Consider the following 13501-nt stretch of genomic DNA (forward strand, 5'->3'; position numbering starts at 1 on the left):
CCGGGATGTTGGGACGAGACCGTCCAGCGACCAGTAATGTTGTATTTTCCCAAGAAATCCGCTCGCCTCTTGACATTGAGACAAGTTGTTCTGTACCTAGCACAGCAGAAAGGATGTTCCACGAACTGGAGAGAGGACCAATCTCGAATATCGTTATCAAGGCGAGTCGCAGTAGGTTGGTTTACACCGAGAACTTGCCTACCTACCTAGGTACCTAGGTAGGTAGGCGTGTGGATGGACGTACCTGGCGGCGAGGAGGGGAATGCGAGATGGCCACACACCGCTTCATGACTCGCAGTCGACTGGACCGTTCCGATGGGACTTTTGCGAATGCGCACCAAGCTTCTCGCAGCTGCAAGAACGCCATCTGTCATGTCGCTCGCTCCCCTGATCTGGCCGAGTTTTGAGTGATCCCTTTGGGGCAGCCCCCGGTTGTCCTCTGGCCGTTCATAGCATCAGACAAGCCCCGCATCCTGTGCCGCAACAGCCGATTCTGAGAGCGATTCCCCCAGCAAAACCAACACACTTACATGCATTTGCCCCGGACAATCAAGACCGTTCTTCATCTCCACATGAGCCGTCCCGCCTCGGTCAAAGCCCATGGAGGTGGTGCGGGACTTCGCCGCGATGGGAAGGTCATCCCAAGAAGACTACCAAGTACATAACTAAACGACGCCACTCGTTCATTGGACTTCTACCTTTTCATCTCGCTAGCTCCTCTCCAGCACGATGGGTGCCATACCTTGAACAAGCCAGCCTTGCTAGGCAACACGCGTCGTGAGGGAGCCAAGCCCAGGAAAGTGGACAGCACGATGGCGCTCGACGAGAAACCCACAGACATTGAGCGTATTACCCCAAGCGTGTCCAGCTCTGTGGGGAGCCGCAATAAGTGTCCAGGCGACCAAGGAGACGTTGAAAAGGCGCTGGAAGTGCTCGAGGAGAAGGATGTCAAAACTATCACAGTCGAAGCGACGGCTGACCCAGACGTTGTCGGCTGGGATGGGCCCAACGACCCGGAAAACCCAATGAATTGGCCTGCGCTGAAAAAATGGACCAATATTGGTCTGCTGTCCTTTATTACGCTTTTGACGTCGGTGACCAAGAAAAGCAAATGCTCGAAAGGCCTTGCATCCTTGATACTGACGCTTGTTCAGGCCTTTTGGCTCGTCTATGTTTGCACCGGCTGTACCTCAGGTGATGCAAGACTTCCACTCCAACAGCGATGCTCTGGCATCATTCTCGGTATCTGTCTACGTGCTCGGGTATGCTTTCGGCCCACTTGTTATGTGAGTGCTTGTTCATTGATAGACCAGGCCATTACGGGGGTCGATGACCTGGTTAGCAAACGGCTTCGGCTAATCCACCGACAGAGCTCCGATGAGTGAGTTGTACGGGCGACTGCCGGTCTACCATGTCAACACATTCCTCTTCATGGTGTTCACTTTCGCCTGCGGCAAGTCGCCAAACTTGTCCGCGATGATTGTGTTTCGATTCTTTGCGGGTTTGGCGGGTTCTTGTCCCTTGACTGTCGGATCTGGTTCCATCGCAGATACTTTCCGACAGGACCAGCGCGGAAAGGTCATGAGTATTTGGACTTTCCCAATCCTCTTCGGACCAAGGTGTGTATGTTCCTGCGCACGACGCTTAGGGGGGTTGCTGACCAGTAAAAGCTTGGGTCCTGTGGTAGGGTCATATCTCTCTGAAGCGGCTGGGTGGCAATGGGACTTTTACCTTCTCGCTATTTGTGTATGCGTCCATCCCCATCTCATTGTCAATATCGTTGCAGGGCTGACCAGACACAGACGGCAGCCATGTTCGCCGTGGCGCTCATCGTCCAAAGAGAAACATACCCGCCCATTCTTCTCGAGAGAAAAGTCAAACGGCTCCGAAAAGAAACAGGGAACGACAAGCTCCGATCGGTGCTTCAATCTTCCAGGGCTCCGTCACAGTTGTTCTTCCTGAGTGTGGTCCGTCCAACCAAAATGCTGTTTCTGTCACCAATCATATTCGGTCTTTCTCTATACATTGCGGTGGTGTATGGGTATCTTTATCTGTTGTTCACCACCATGACGTTCATCTTCCATGATGAATACGGCATCAGTTCGAGTAATGTTGGCCTTGTGTTTTTGGGCATCGGATTGGGTCAATTTCTTGGACTGTTGATGTTCGGGGCGTATTCCGACAAGTTGCTGAAAAAGCTGGCTAAGAACGGTGAGATGAAGCCCGAGTACCGCTTGCCATTGCTTTGGCCGGGTGCGATCGCCGTGCCTGTTGGTCTTTTCTTGTATGGCTGGAGTGCGCAGTACCACGTGCATTGGATAGTGCCGATCCTGGGGACGGTTTTGTTGGGCCTTGGGATGGTCGGAACATTTATGTCAATGTCCATTTATCTGGTTGAGTATGCATTGTCCCTTTCCACCCGAGCTGAACAGAGTGACTGACCTCACCCCAGTGCGTACACTTTCTACGCTGCGAGCGCGATGGCGGCCAATACAGTTCTCCGCAGCCTTGGGGGTGCATTTCTCCCCCTGGCCGGGCGACAAATGTACAATGCATTGGGGCTCGGATGGGGAAACAGCTTACTTGCATTCATCTCTTTGGGCATGTCGCCGATGATCTGGGTGTTCTTGAAGTACGGCGAGAGGATCAGGACCCATCCAAGATTCCAGCTAAAACTCTGAAAGCATTTGCAGGGATATATACCTTGGATGCTTAAGCAGCGGCATAAACAGGTAGATTTGGGGAATATTACATCGTATTTGGATCTGGATATGACTGGCGAGCTGGTTGTCAGTTGTTCCAAAATGTTTTCCCGCCGTTGTTCCCCCCCCCACAGCCTTGCGCCTGGGACTCCCTTGGACTTCTTTACCTGTGTTGGGGGCTCATTTCGGAAAAGCTGCCCTAAGTTTGTCGGGTTTGCCGAGGCTCTGGGTTGTCCATCGCCATTGGTGCGAGATGGTGCCACCGACCCCTCCAGGTGGTGGTGGCATTTTGCCTGCGCTGGCCTCCGCGCCCTGCATCCCCAAACCCACTGCCGAACGAAAAAATCATGGACTTTGCCAGGCACATAGGACACTGTCCCTCCGTGTCCACTTTTCGGTCAATTCTTCCTCGACTGCTTTTCATTTTGACTCACTACAGCTGCTGCTGGCCCTCGATCCACTACCTACCTAGGTAGATATACACGAGAGAGCCGAAGACAAGAGCGCTTGAGTCAATGGATCTCACATCAGCTCGTTGATTCCTTCGCGACACCGTTCAGAAAAGGCCAGCCATTCTTCGTATCACACCTTGCCTTAGCACGAGTTCGCCCTCTCCAAGTCAAGGCGGGTTTGGATGATCACCATGGACTCCAAGGATACAGATACCAATGGAGAGGCTCATACAGCCTCTCCACGACTCCGTCAGTATCCCCATACCTCCTCTTCTTCTTTCCGACCTCCCGCTGCTGGGCCTCTGATCCCCCTCCCACAAAATCATGATTGACCGGCTACTAAATCCCGTAGAGAGTGCCAAAGGACAACCTGAAAACCCTTTCGCCAAACTCGTCACCGAGCAAGATATCGTCATTGTTCCTTCTTTCACACTCGAATCCGGCGTCGTTCTCCAAAACGTCCCTGTCGCATATACCGTCCGTGGGCAACTCTCAGAAGCCGGGGATAATGCCCTGGTGATATGCCATGCCCTCAGCGGCAGTGCGGATGTGGCCGACTGGTGGGGACCTTTACTAGGAGGACCGGGCCAAGCATTCGACGTGACGAGATTCTTCGTTGTCTGCCTGAACAGCCTGGGGAGTCCCTATGGTAGTGCCAGTCCAGTGACGAACAAAAATGGCGACCCGGCACAAGGCAGATACGGGCCAGAGTTTCCTTTGACCACGATAAGAGATGACGTGCGGTGAGTGAAAAGAGCGGAGTGAGGCAATTGAGTTAGAAGACTGACGATTTATGACAGGATACATAAGATTGTCCTCGATCATCTCGGCGTTCGACAGATCGCGTGCGTGGTCGGTGGGTCTATGGGAGGCATGCTAAGTCTGGAGTATGCGTACTTTGGGAAGGACTACGTGCGGAGCATTGCACCCATAGCGACGTCGGCGACTCACAGCGCCTGGGGCATCAGCTGGGGAGAAGCTCAACGGCAGGCGATCTACTCGGACCCCAAATATGAAGATGGGTACTACTCGTTTGAGGACCCTCCTACCGCGGGCTTGGGTGCAGCCCGCATGTCGGCTCTGCTCACATACCGAAGTCGAGATTCGTTTGAGGCTCGCTTTGGTCGCAATACCCCAGACCTGTCGAAGAAACCCTCGATCAATCAAGGACAGAGGACCAACGGTGTTCAGAACGAGCACTGGAGCATCCACAACGATGGGCACAAGCGGGCCAAAGGATCCCGCGATTCTCGCCCTGCGTCCCGCAACGGCACCCTGTCCGAGCCACCCTCAGAGCGACACTCACCTGACCGCGAGGAGCGGCCGGCGACATTCAAAGACCCTCAGTTTAATGGGGCCACCGAGTTTGTCATACCTGTGCCCGTTGTCGAGAAGACAACGTCCAAACCGACACATCATTACTTCTCGGCACAGTCGTACCTGCGGTACCAAGGCACCAAATTTGTGACCCGGTTCGATGCAAATTGCTACATCGCCATCACTCGCAAGCTGGATACACACGATGTTTCGCGGGACCGGGCAGCCACCGTCAAAGAAGCTCTCGCGCAAATCGAACAACCAGCATTAGTACTGGGGATTGAGTCGGACGGCCTGTTCACCATCGCGGAACAAGAAGAGCTGGCTGACTGCATCCCCAACGGACGACTTGGGAAGATCGACAGTCCCGAGGGCCACGATGCATTTTTGTTGCAATTTGAGCAAGTGAATAGCTACCTGTTGAGCTTCTTCAGAGAGGTGCTGCCGGACATTATGAATAAACCGGGCATCGGCGGTCCAGACGGAGAGGTCAAAGATGGGGTGGGTCAGATGACCAAGTCGAGTACGTTTGGCGAGGCTGAGGTCGGCGACTTGACTGCTTGGTAAGTCGGTCAGACCATGGTGCGGCTCAAAAGGGATTCCGGACCAGTTCAACTCTGGCCAGATCCCCAAGGTGAGATGGCACGCAGAGGCAGGGCTGTGGTTATGGTTGTATATATTATGTATCATTGTCGTCAGTCAGAATGACTGCATTCACAATATACCCCTAGGATATGACATGGGCACGATGGCTAGGAAGATAGAAAATGCAACGGAAAATTGTGTTCAATTGATATGGTCCTGAAGGATCAACTTTTCATTTCGCTTCATTCGGACTACGACTATGTCTTATGGGGGAGGACAATGGGCTGTCAGCACCGTCGTCGTCATAATCAACATCACTACCTGGGTAGGTACCACCAATTGGATGTCTCGAGAGAGGGAACACGTTGGGACTAGTTGGTCGCGTGCTCTGGGGGAGATTAAATATAGACACCCGTAGGGGCCATGGATGAGATAGGAAGATCGGACCTGCAAGTCGTACTGGTACATGGCTAGCCGGCGAGCTGGACACGAGTACTTAGGAAGGCAGGTGACAATTGGCATAAAGGGCCTGTGCGAGCTTACAGGCGAACCTTGGGGTGCTTGGAGGAGCGTGGGAGCCTTGGTATCCGGGTGCAGGAGGCCTTAGTGGTACGTAGGTACTCTGTAGGTGGTGTCTATCCTGCTTCTTCCTGTCAAGGCGCGAGGGCCATTTCCCTAAGCCAGCCACTCAGCACGAGCCGTGAACAACCTTTTTGAATATACCAGAAGGACGAGATCGGCCAGCCAGCCACAGGGATGGATGCGCCAAAATCCGGTGCGGCCAGTGCGGCCAGTGAGGCCAAGTACGGGAATAATTATAATGCAAGGCAGATCCGTTTCAGCTTGTTGCCTCGTTCCCACTTTGGGGCTTGCGCCAGAGCCGCTAGCCACTTGGCTCTTTGCCTGGGCCCCTGGGGTGGCTCTTTAGGTGACCTTCCACGTCCTTCTCGGAGGCCCCCAGGGCGGTCAGGCTCCATCAGGCTCTTGCCAAACCCCCCGCCGAATTAACTGCTAGTAGTGACCTGCATCTTCCTTGTCAGCATTTGCGGCGCAGCAGGCCACCCAATGCACCCATCCCGGTACGTCCAAAAACCTCCCGAGCTGCGTCCAAACTTTGTTCAATGTCCACCTTAGAGTTCCATCTCTTTGTAGTCCTTTGAAACCCTTTGAAACCATTCCAGGCAAAACGACAATCCTCCTTTCACTCTCTATTCTCGTATTTCCCCGCCTCTGCCTCTGCCTCGATCTGAAAGAAGGGCCTCACATTGACCGAATTCACTCGCTCACTCGTTTTGCGACGCAGGCGCCTCTACCCTGTCACTTCTCGCAGGTCGGCTCACTCTCACTAAACTACCGAGTACACTCCCTCCTATTCAGCTGCGCCGAACAGCGATGCGAATGCGACTCAGTCTTTGACACACGATACACACACACACGAAGAAATAACCACGATGGGCTGGCCACAGTGCAATTCGACCGATGAGGATTTATCGATCACCGAGACGCCTATATGGGACGGCCATACTTTTCATACCATCGGTCTCTGGGTCGCCGCAATCTTCACCATCATCGCCCTGATCGTTTCCTTCTTCTTGATCGTCATGCACGCCACGCACTACCTGAAACCATGGGAACAGAAGCACATCATTCGTATCCTTTTCATGATCCCCATCTACGCCGCCGTCTCCCTCCTCTCCTTCTACTACTACCGGCACAGCGTCTACTTTGAAGTCATCAGAGACTGCTACGAAGCCTTCGCCATTGCCTCCTTTTTCTCCCTGTTATGCGCATACCTCGCTCCCGACCTGCACCAGCAAAAGATCTACTTTCGAACAATCACCCCGAAGAAATGGGTCTGGCCGATGAAGTACTTTCAAAAGTGTACGGGGGGTCCTGACAAGGGTTGGTTGAGGAATCCGAAAAGCGGATTGACATGGTTCAATGTAGGTGCCGTTTCTGCCTCTCGTGTTGCTATAAGAAACTGACTTGCGTCAAAAGGTGGTTTGGGTCGCGATTTTCCAGTACTGTTTCATCCGCGTCTTCTTCACGATTGTATCAGTCATCACGCAAGCCGTCAACTTGTATTGCCTCGAATCGCTGAGTCCCGCCTTCTCCCACATCTGGGTCATGGTCTTTGAAACCATCTCCATCACTGCCGCCATGTTCTGCTTGATCCAGTTCTACATTCAGATCAAGGACGACATTCGACAGCATAAGCCCCTTCTGAAAATCACTGCCATCAAATTGGTCATATTCCTGAGTTTCTGGCAGACCATTGTCATCTCTGTCCTCACCAGCGCTGGATTCATCAAGGCTACGAAGCATATTCAAACTCCCGATATCAAAGTCGGCATCCCTGCGCTGCTTTTGTGCATCGAGATGGCCTTCTTTTCCATTTTCCACATCTGGTCTTTTAGCTGGAAACCATATGTGATTGGTTCCAAGGAACAAATGTCGGAGACTGTCGCCGGGGAGGGGTCGTCACGGGCTTCATACAAAGGAGGCTTTGTGGGTGAAAGGGCCATTTTTGATGCTTTCAATGGCATGGACATGCTCAGAGCTACGGGTCGGTCGGCGAGATGGCTGTTTAAGGGACGCAAGAATCGACACAACGATGACCCTGCTAGTTATGATTTGTCAAGGAAAGATACCGAAGGAAGTGATTTTGGCGCCCATGGCCAAAAACTGAGCACCCTGAACACCCCAAGCGCTTACACGGGGGCTGCGACCAAACCGCCTCATTACGCCGGCGATGAAGAAAACGCCAATCTGCTTGCCAACAGCGCAGGTATGGCAACATCACAAGCACGGATTGTTGGAGCTGGCAGTGATGGGGGTCATGACTTTTACGACTCGAACAATGTGAGCGATATTGGACTTGCCTCGAGCTATGATGATAAATACAACGGGCGGTACGACCCTCCTCCCGGTCATCCACCAGCGCAGCAGCCCTATGCGCCTTATCAAGGGTCAACCGGGGATCAGGAGAGCGGCGTGGTGCCGGTACCGTATCCTGTATCGCGGACAGGAGAAGAACCGAGTTCACATTTGGGAGGTGGTCAAGACAGCAGGAGATTATACATGACGCCTCCGAGGAGTCCGGATCCAAACACGAGGAAACCTGATGGTCCAGACGGGGTAGGGAACGGGGAATTCTTCTAATGACAAGATCAGTTATGCAATATGCGATTTGTATGGTTTGGAGCCTTGGGCATGTGCAAATATGCAAATATGCAACATGGATTAAATGCAATGAAACGAACCTGATGAGTTTTCAGCTCCGTCATGGATTTTTTATTCCTGATCTCCTCTTTTGAACGAACTGAACGTCGTTGCCGACCTGGGGGGTAATGAATGGTATTGGAAGTGATTCAATTGTTGATTGTTTGATCAGAATGAGCGTCGGTCGTTGGCTCCTTTGTGCCTTGTGCCTTGTGTGGCCCGCCCCCGTCCCCTGGTCCCCCGGTCCCCCGATCCCCCGTCTTGATTGATTTATTGATTCATTATATATCCCTCGAAAATTACCGCCCATGATGTGGTATATAACACACACACCTACGTTGGGATTTCTTCTTTGCCCGTTCATATCCAGACCATACTATGGCCGCACACCCACGCGGAATGAGATTCGGGAGAAGAACAGAGGTGCCTAAAAGAGAAGAGCGGAGGGTGAATGATAATGCTGGTTGCTGCGTACGGCTAGGCTACTCTATGTAGATCATAGAGTGTGAATCCCCGATACATGTAGATAGATAGATAGAATAGTCTGCCCTCGTGCCCTCAACTCCACCAAGACAAGACAAGAGTTGGGCCCCCCCCCCCCCGTGCTGGAATGTCCATGTCACTTCGTCGGCGGCGTCGGCGGCGTCGTCGTCGCCGTGCAGTCATATACGAGGCTGATGGACAAATGCGCCTCCGTTCCGCATCCGCACTTGGTTCTCTCCATACCCCTCTTCCTGGTCGAGAACAACGACATCATCATCGTCCGTCACGGGCATAAATTCCCGTCCGGTAGTTCAGCAGATACATCTCCCATTCACTCTGAAGGACTGCAAACGTGAGCAAAAGGAAGAGTTTTGCAGCTTGAAGCCCACAAAAAAAGGAAGGGGTTTTTTCTTTCTTTTGGTAAATATGTTCTGATCATTTCATATATTTCCTCCTTTTTATCTTTACAACTTGCTCTTACTGTCAGCCGCTGGGGCACAGCACTCGCCATCCTTGCCAACCACAGCCTCGGTGGTGGGCTGGTGATGCATCTCGCTGACCAAGGTGGAGCGGTTAAAGTGCTGTTCGCTGGGGGGCACGTCGAGGGCCGGGTTCTTGTCAAAGAAGTTGACAGGTTTCAACGACACCTTGAGGATCTCGCAGGGCATGACGGGGAAATCCTCGATTCGGGGCACGTGGTTGATGCCGAACTGGATCCACACGACGATGTCGGTGTCGACGACGTTGTCCTTGCGGGAGGCCCAGCTGCGCACGCCCGTGCCGCCCCGGGACTGGTTTGTGTACCAGCCGCCCGAGTACAGTTCGCGGTCCTGGTGTGTGGTCACGTAGATGTTGTGGTCGGCGAACTCGGCGCGCTTCCAGTTGTAGGACGACGGGAGAGACAGCATCTTCTGGAAGGGCGGTGCGTGGATCTTGTACGCCACGGGTTTCCCGTTGACGGGGTTGCGCACGCTCGTGTTCTGGATCTTGAACACGCGGTTCGCCTCCGGGTTCAGGTCCAAGCCCTGCGCTTGTTCGACCACCGTTTCCGCGACCTCGTATGCCACCCCGTGAGGGTTCCAGTCCTTGGAGAGAGGCAGCGCGTGCGCCTCGTCATACACGAGTCGGTTGTTGTGGCCTTCAATCATGGGGTCCACCCTCAGCGAGAAGATGTGCTGGTGATGCACGGCCAGCACGCCCGGGTGGACCACGGTGCCAAAGGGGACGCCCACTTTGTCCAACTCGTGGTCGATCGGTTGGGTGGACAAGATGCCCGTGGCGCGGACTTCGTAGATGAGTTCGCCCGCCTGGTTGAACATGAAGGCCAGGATGTATTCGTAGTTGCTGACCGTGATGATGCTCTGCAGGACCAGTTCTCGCTGACGAACCACGGCGGCGCGACCCGTGCGGTAGTTGGTGTGTTTCCACCCAATGCCCGCGTCTTGCTCGTGGACGCACACGCAGTTCTCCAGCGGGGTCGGTGTGCCCTTGTCGTCCGCGATGACTGATGAGAGATATTGGATGTGCCCCAGGCAGTCACACCCGAGCTGCAGGTTGTTGGCCATGGCGCCGGCACCGGCGTCGCCCAGATCATACGCCGACTTCTTGTGGAAAGGGTGTCGCGGATCCGCATAGGGGATGTTCATGTCGCTCAGGCTGAGACGGTAGAACAAAGGCCGCGAGTCGTAGCGGACGTCGTACAGAACCATGCCTTCACGCTGGTTGTAGCCGACGCGGAAGGTCCATTTCTGCCACGCCAGCACATGGCCTGTCTCGCCCACGGGAGTGAGCGTGAAACTCGCTCCCTCAGGCTGGATCACTCGCAGAGGCTTCATATCCGTGCGCAGCGTCTGGTACTCGCTGACATACTCGTTCGCCGGCTTGGCTTGATACGGCCTGGGTTCGTGGATTGTGTTGTCTGCCCCAGTGGGAAGATAGTCGATGCGGATGACCTTATATTCATTGCAGTCCAGCACGGGCGAGATTGGGAGCGGGAAGGCGTAGTGGTTGCTGTCGAGCTCCGAAGGGTTGCTCGGGTCCCGCATATACAGGAAGACCTGGTACATGCGGTCGTCGTCGTTGATGCCGTCAGAGCCTATCCACCATACGACATGAGCATTGGATATTCATGGTGAACCCGATCATCTCTCCACCTTTACCACCTCAGGTCCAGAGCATGCATAACAAGGGGGATAACCTGGGGGCTTACCGTAGATCCAGGGGTCTGCACACACGACCGTCCCCTCGGGCAGCTTCAACTTCTTGATGGCTTCCTTGACGCGTTCATCTTCCAAAGCGTTCTTCTCCACCTGCAGAATCTCGTCGTAGTCGCCGTTGCCATGCTGATTGGGACCCAGCCGGACATTGCTCTCCACAGTCCGGGCGGAAAGGTTGACTACTGCTTCGTGGAAGCGGTCCTATTCCCCTCCCGAGAAGACGGGTTCGTCAGCTTATGCTCGGAAGCATGATGTGGGACGATGGAAGATACACCCCAAAATTCCCGTGTACAAGGAGGAAAAGGACCAAACTTTGAGCTCCATTTTTCAACCACAACGCACGCCCACGAAAGGCAAAGAGATAACCACAACCTCTTCCGGAGCCTTGCTGGTATCCTCCCGTACACGTGACTATGCTGGGTGGGTTTAGGTACTCACCGTGTTTCGGATGTAGTAAGACACAAAGGCCTTTCGTGGAATCTCAGGCAGCGGGGACCCAGAGTGCTCGGCTTCGAGATATGGGATCATGGACTTCTTGGCGGGTTCATCCAGCGTGATGACCTTGAAGCGCAGGTCGATCGAGGAAGGCCACACCGATCTCAGCAGCTCGGCTGTGGTGGATATCTCCGCCGCCGTGAGCGGGCATAGTGGATGGGCGACGGGATAAGTGGCCGCCGACGGCTGGGAAGAGAAGTCTTGGGGGACGGCTGCCATGTTGGAAACAACCTGGAGGGATGAAAAAGACACGGAACTGTTGATGGGAAATGAAAAGAAAGTAGAGGAAGAAATGATTGATATGTACTCAGTATATCCAATGCAAATGATGGGCCTCATTAGTCCCAAGGCCCTTATCTGAATGGTCCACCCGTTGAACCCTGTGAGATGTGAGATGTGAGGAGGGCCCATTGGGTGCCCATCATGGCCCTGCTTTGCTTAGCCGAGAAGAATAGCCCGCTCACCAACCAGCTGGGATCTCAACGCTCCCCTGCTCGCTCGAGACTGAGGTCCACAGCACAATACATCAGCTGTGCTTGCCACTCGATGGGTCTTTGCAGGACTCGTTTGACCCTAAACAGGCAAGAGAGCTCGGTCGCAAGGACCAATCCTTCCGGATTGCGCTCTCCATTCGACTTCATATGTGCAACAGCAAAGTCCCTTAACTGCACAAGGCAAGACCATCCGAACAGCCAGTGGGCGTCTCGTATCAATGCCGCAAATGTCCGTCCATGTTGATATTGCCCAATCCGCACCAGTCCTGTCCGCGTGTTGATGGTTTGGTCCATGACAACGGTTTGCAGCGTGTTTGATCAATAGCGAGCATTGTCCTCACATCCCAGGTCGCTTGCCCGGCAGCCGGATGAGATACTTGGGCCGTGATTCGCCCCCCTCGCCAATGTTGTTGCTCCAGGCCTCCTTGATGGTCTGCTTCGACTTCTCTTCGTCCAGATGGAACTTGCTGCCGACTTGAAACCATCCATTCCCAATATCAAACGCCTCTGCAAGTCCGATCGCATAGCGTGGATACGCTGACCCTGCAATCTTGATGCAATCAAGCTGTTCAATCAGTTCCTCCAGTGGCATGGAATAGGCTGCCGTCATTACACGAAACGGCTCGCACGCATGCGGTGGAATGTAGAATTGGTTGTGGGCATTCACCGTATACTTGTCAATGACGTTGTAGGTAAAAAGATGGAATGTCGCCACGTGTTTGGACGCGACGTGCCCATGGCCTCCACTGTCTTTGACTACGAGAAGTCGGTCTTTGACTCGGTTTCCACTGACTGGTGGTTCTGGCGCTTGAGACGCGGCATGGGCGACTGCTCCTGCGACACTTGGTGGTGGAGGTGGAGGAGGTGGAGGAGCAGGAGGGAATCCTGACGCTGGCGGAGGAGGCGGTGGCGGTGGTGGTGGTGCTGAATACCATGTCGGCGCAGAGGGAGGAGGCGCTGGTGGCCCATTAGGCACGCACACCGCTCCAGGGAATCCATTTCCTGGCGGAATGATGAATGGACCAGGTTGACTCGGAGGAGGAGGACAAAACGCTCCTTGACATGGGGGCATCAAAGAATACGGCGGAGGAGCAGCAGATGATGGTGGTCCGCTTGGAGGTGCGCCCTTGTTCGGTGGCCCTCCATCACGGGTCATGTAATGATAGACAGTCTTGCCAATCAGGCCAGGTCCTTGAGCTGGGACAGGCATTGCAATTGGGTAGTAAGGAGGCGGTACACACGCCATTCTTGCGGCCGCCGTCAACGATGTTAGCTTTTAAGCAAGAAACCGAGTCAACAGGCTGGGGCCAGTGCCAGATACCGTTTGGAAAATTGCAATCGAGGAACGAGGGACAAGCAGAACATATATAAACAAGTTGCCATGAACCTCTGTCATCAATTCTGCATCAACAACACGCTCTGACTGTGGTATTGCAAACGGCCTGACCGGTTTCGTGTCATGGCTGTGCCGTGGAGACAAAGCAATGCAGTCAAGTGGTGGCGGTATTGCCACGCAGTGAAAGAGGCCATCTATT

The 13501-nt window shown here is 54.0% G+C and overlaps 5 protein-coding genes across 5 annotated transcripts; 3 read left to right on the forward strand and 2 right to left on the reverse strand.

The window, feature by feature from the left end:
* Positions 1–812: 812 nt before the first annotated feature.
* Positions 813–2681, forward strand: Z520_09330 (uncharacterized protein; the record flags this gene model as incomplete). The annotated part of the gene is made up of 6 exons (XM_016779824.1): positions 813–1090; positions 1155–1286; positions 1371–1619; positions 1671–1746; positions 1803–2398; positions 2453–2681. 6 exons carry the CDS (start codon positions 813–815, stop codon positions 2679–2681), a joined length of 1560 nt encoding a protein of 519 aa, XP_016629143.1.
* Positions 2682–3478: 797 nt separating this feature from the next.
* On the forward strand, positions 3479–5038 carry Z520_09331 (homoserine O-acetyltransferase; the record flags this gene model as incomplete). The annotated part of the gene is made up of 2 exons (XM_016779825.1): positions 3479–3897; positions 3955–5038. The coding sequence occupies 2 exons, from the start codon at positions 3479–3481 to the stop codon at positions 5036–5038; spliced, it is 1503 nt and encodes a 500-aa protein (XP_016629144.1).
* A 1469-nt stretch (positions 5039–6507) lies between these two features.
* Z520_09332 (uncharacterized protein) lies at positions 6508–8218 on the forward strand (the record flags this gene model as incomplete). The annotated part of the gene is made up of 2 exons (XM_016779826.1): positions 6508–6999; positions 7055–8218. The coding sequence occupies 2 exons, from the start codon at positions 6508–6510 to the stop codon at positions 8216–8218; spliced, it is 1656 nt and encodes a 551-aa protein (XP_016629145.1).
* A 1007-nt stretch (positions 8219–9225) lies between these two features.
* On the reverse strand, positions 9226–11691 carry Z520_09333 (uncharacterized protein; the record flags this gene model as incomplete). The annotated part of the gene is made up of 3 exons (XM_016779827.1): positions 9226–10856; positions 10971–11178; positions 11416–11691. The coding sequence occupies 3 exons, from the start codon at positions 11689–11691 to the stop codon at positions 9226–9228; spliced, it is 2115 nt and encodes a 704-aa protein (XP_016629146.1).
* Positions 11692–12303: 612 nt separating this feature from the next.
* On the reverse strand, positions 12304–13212 carry Z520_09334 (uncharacterized protein; the record flags this gene model as incomplete). The annotated part of the gene is made up of 1 exon (XM_016779828.1): positions 12304–13212. One exon carries the CDS (start codon positions 13210–13212, stop codon positions 12304–12306), a length of 909 nt encoding a protein of 302 aa, XP_016629147.1.
* Between the last annotated feature and the right edge of the window lie 289 nt (positions 13213–13501).

The sequence above is a fragment of the Fonsecaea multimorphosa genome (genome assembly GCF_000836435.1).
Source record: "Fonsecaea multimorphosa CBS 102226 unplaced genomic scaffold supercont1.23, whole genome shotgun sequence".
NCBI classification, from domain to species: domain Eukaryota; kingdom Fungi; phylum Ascomycota; class Eurotiomycetes; order Chaetothyriales; family Herpotrichiellaceae; genus Fonsecaea; species Fonsecaea multimorphosa.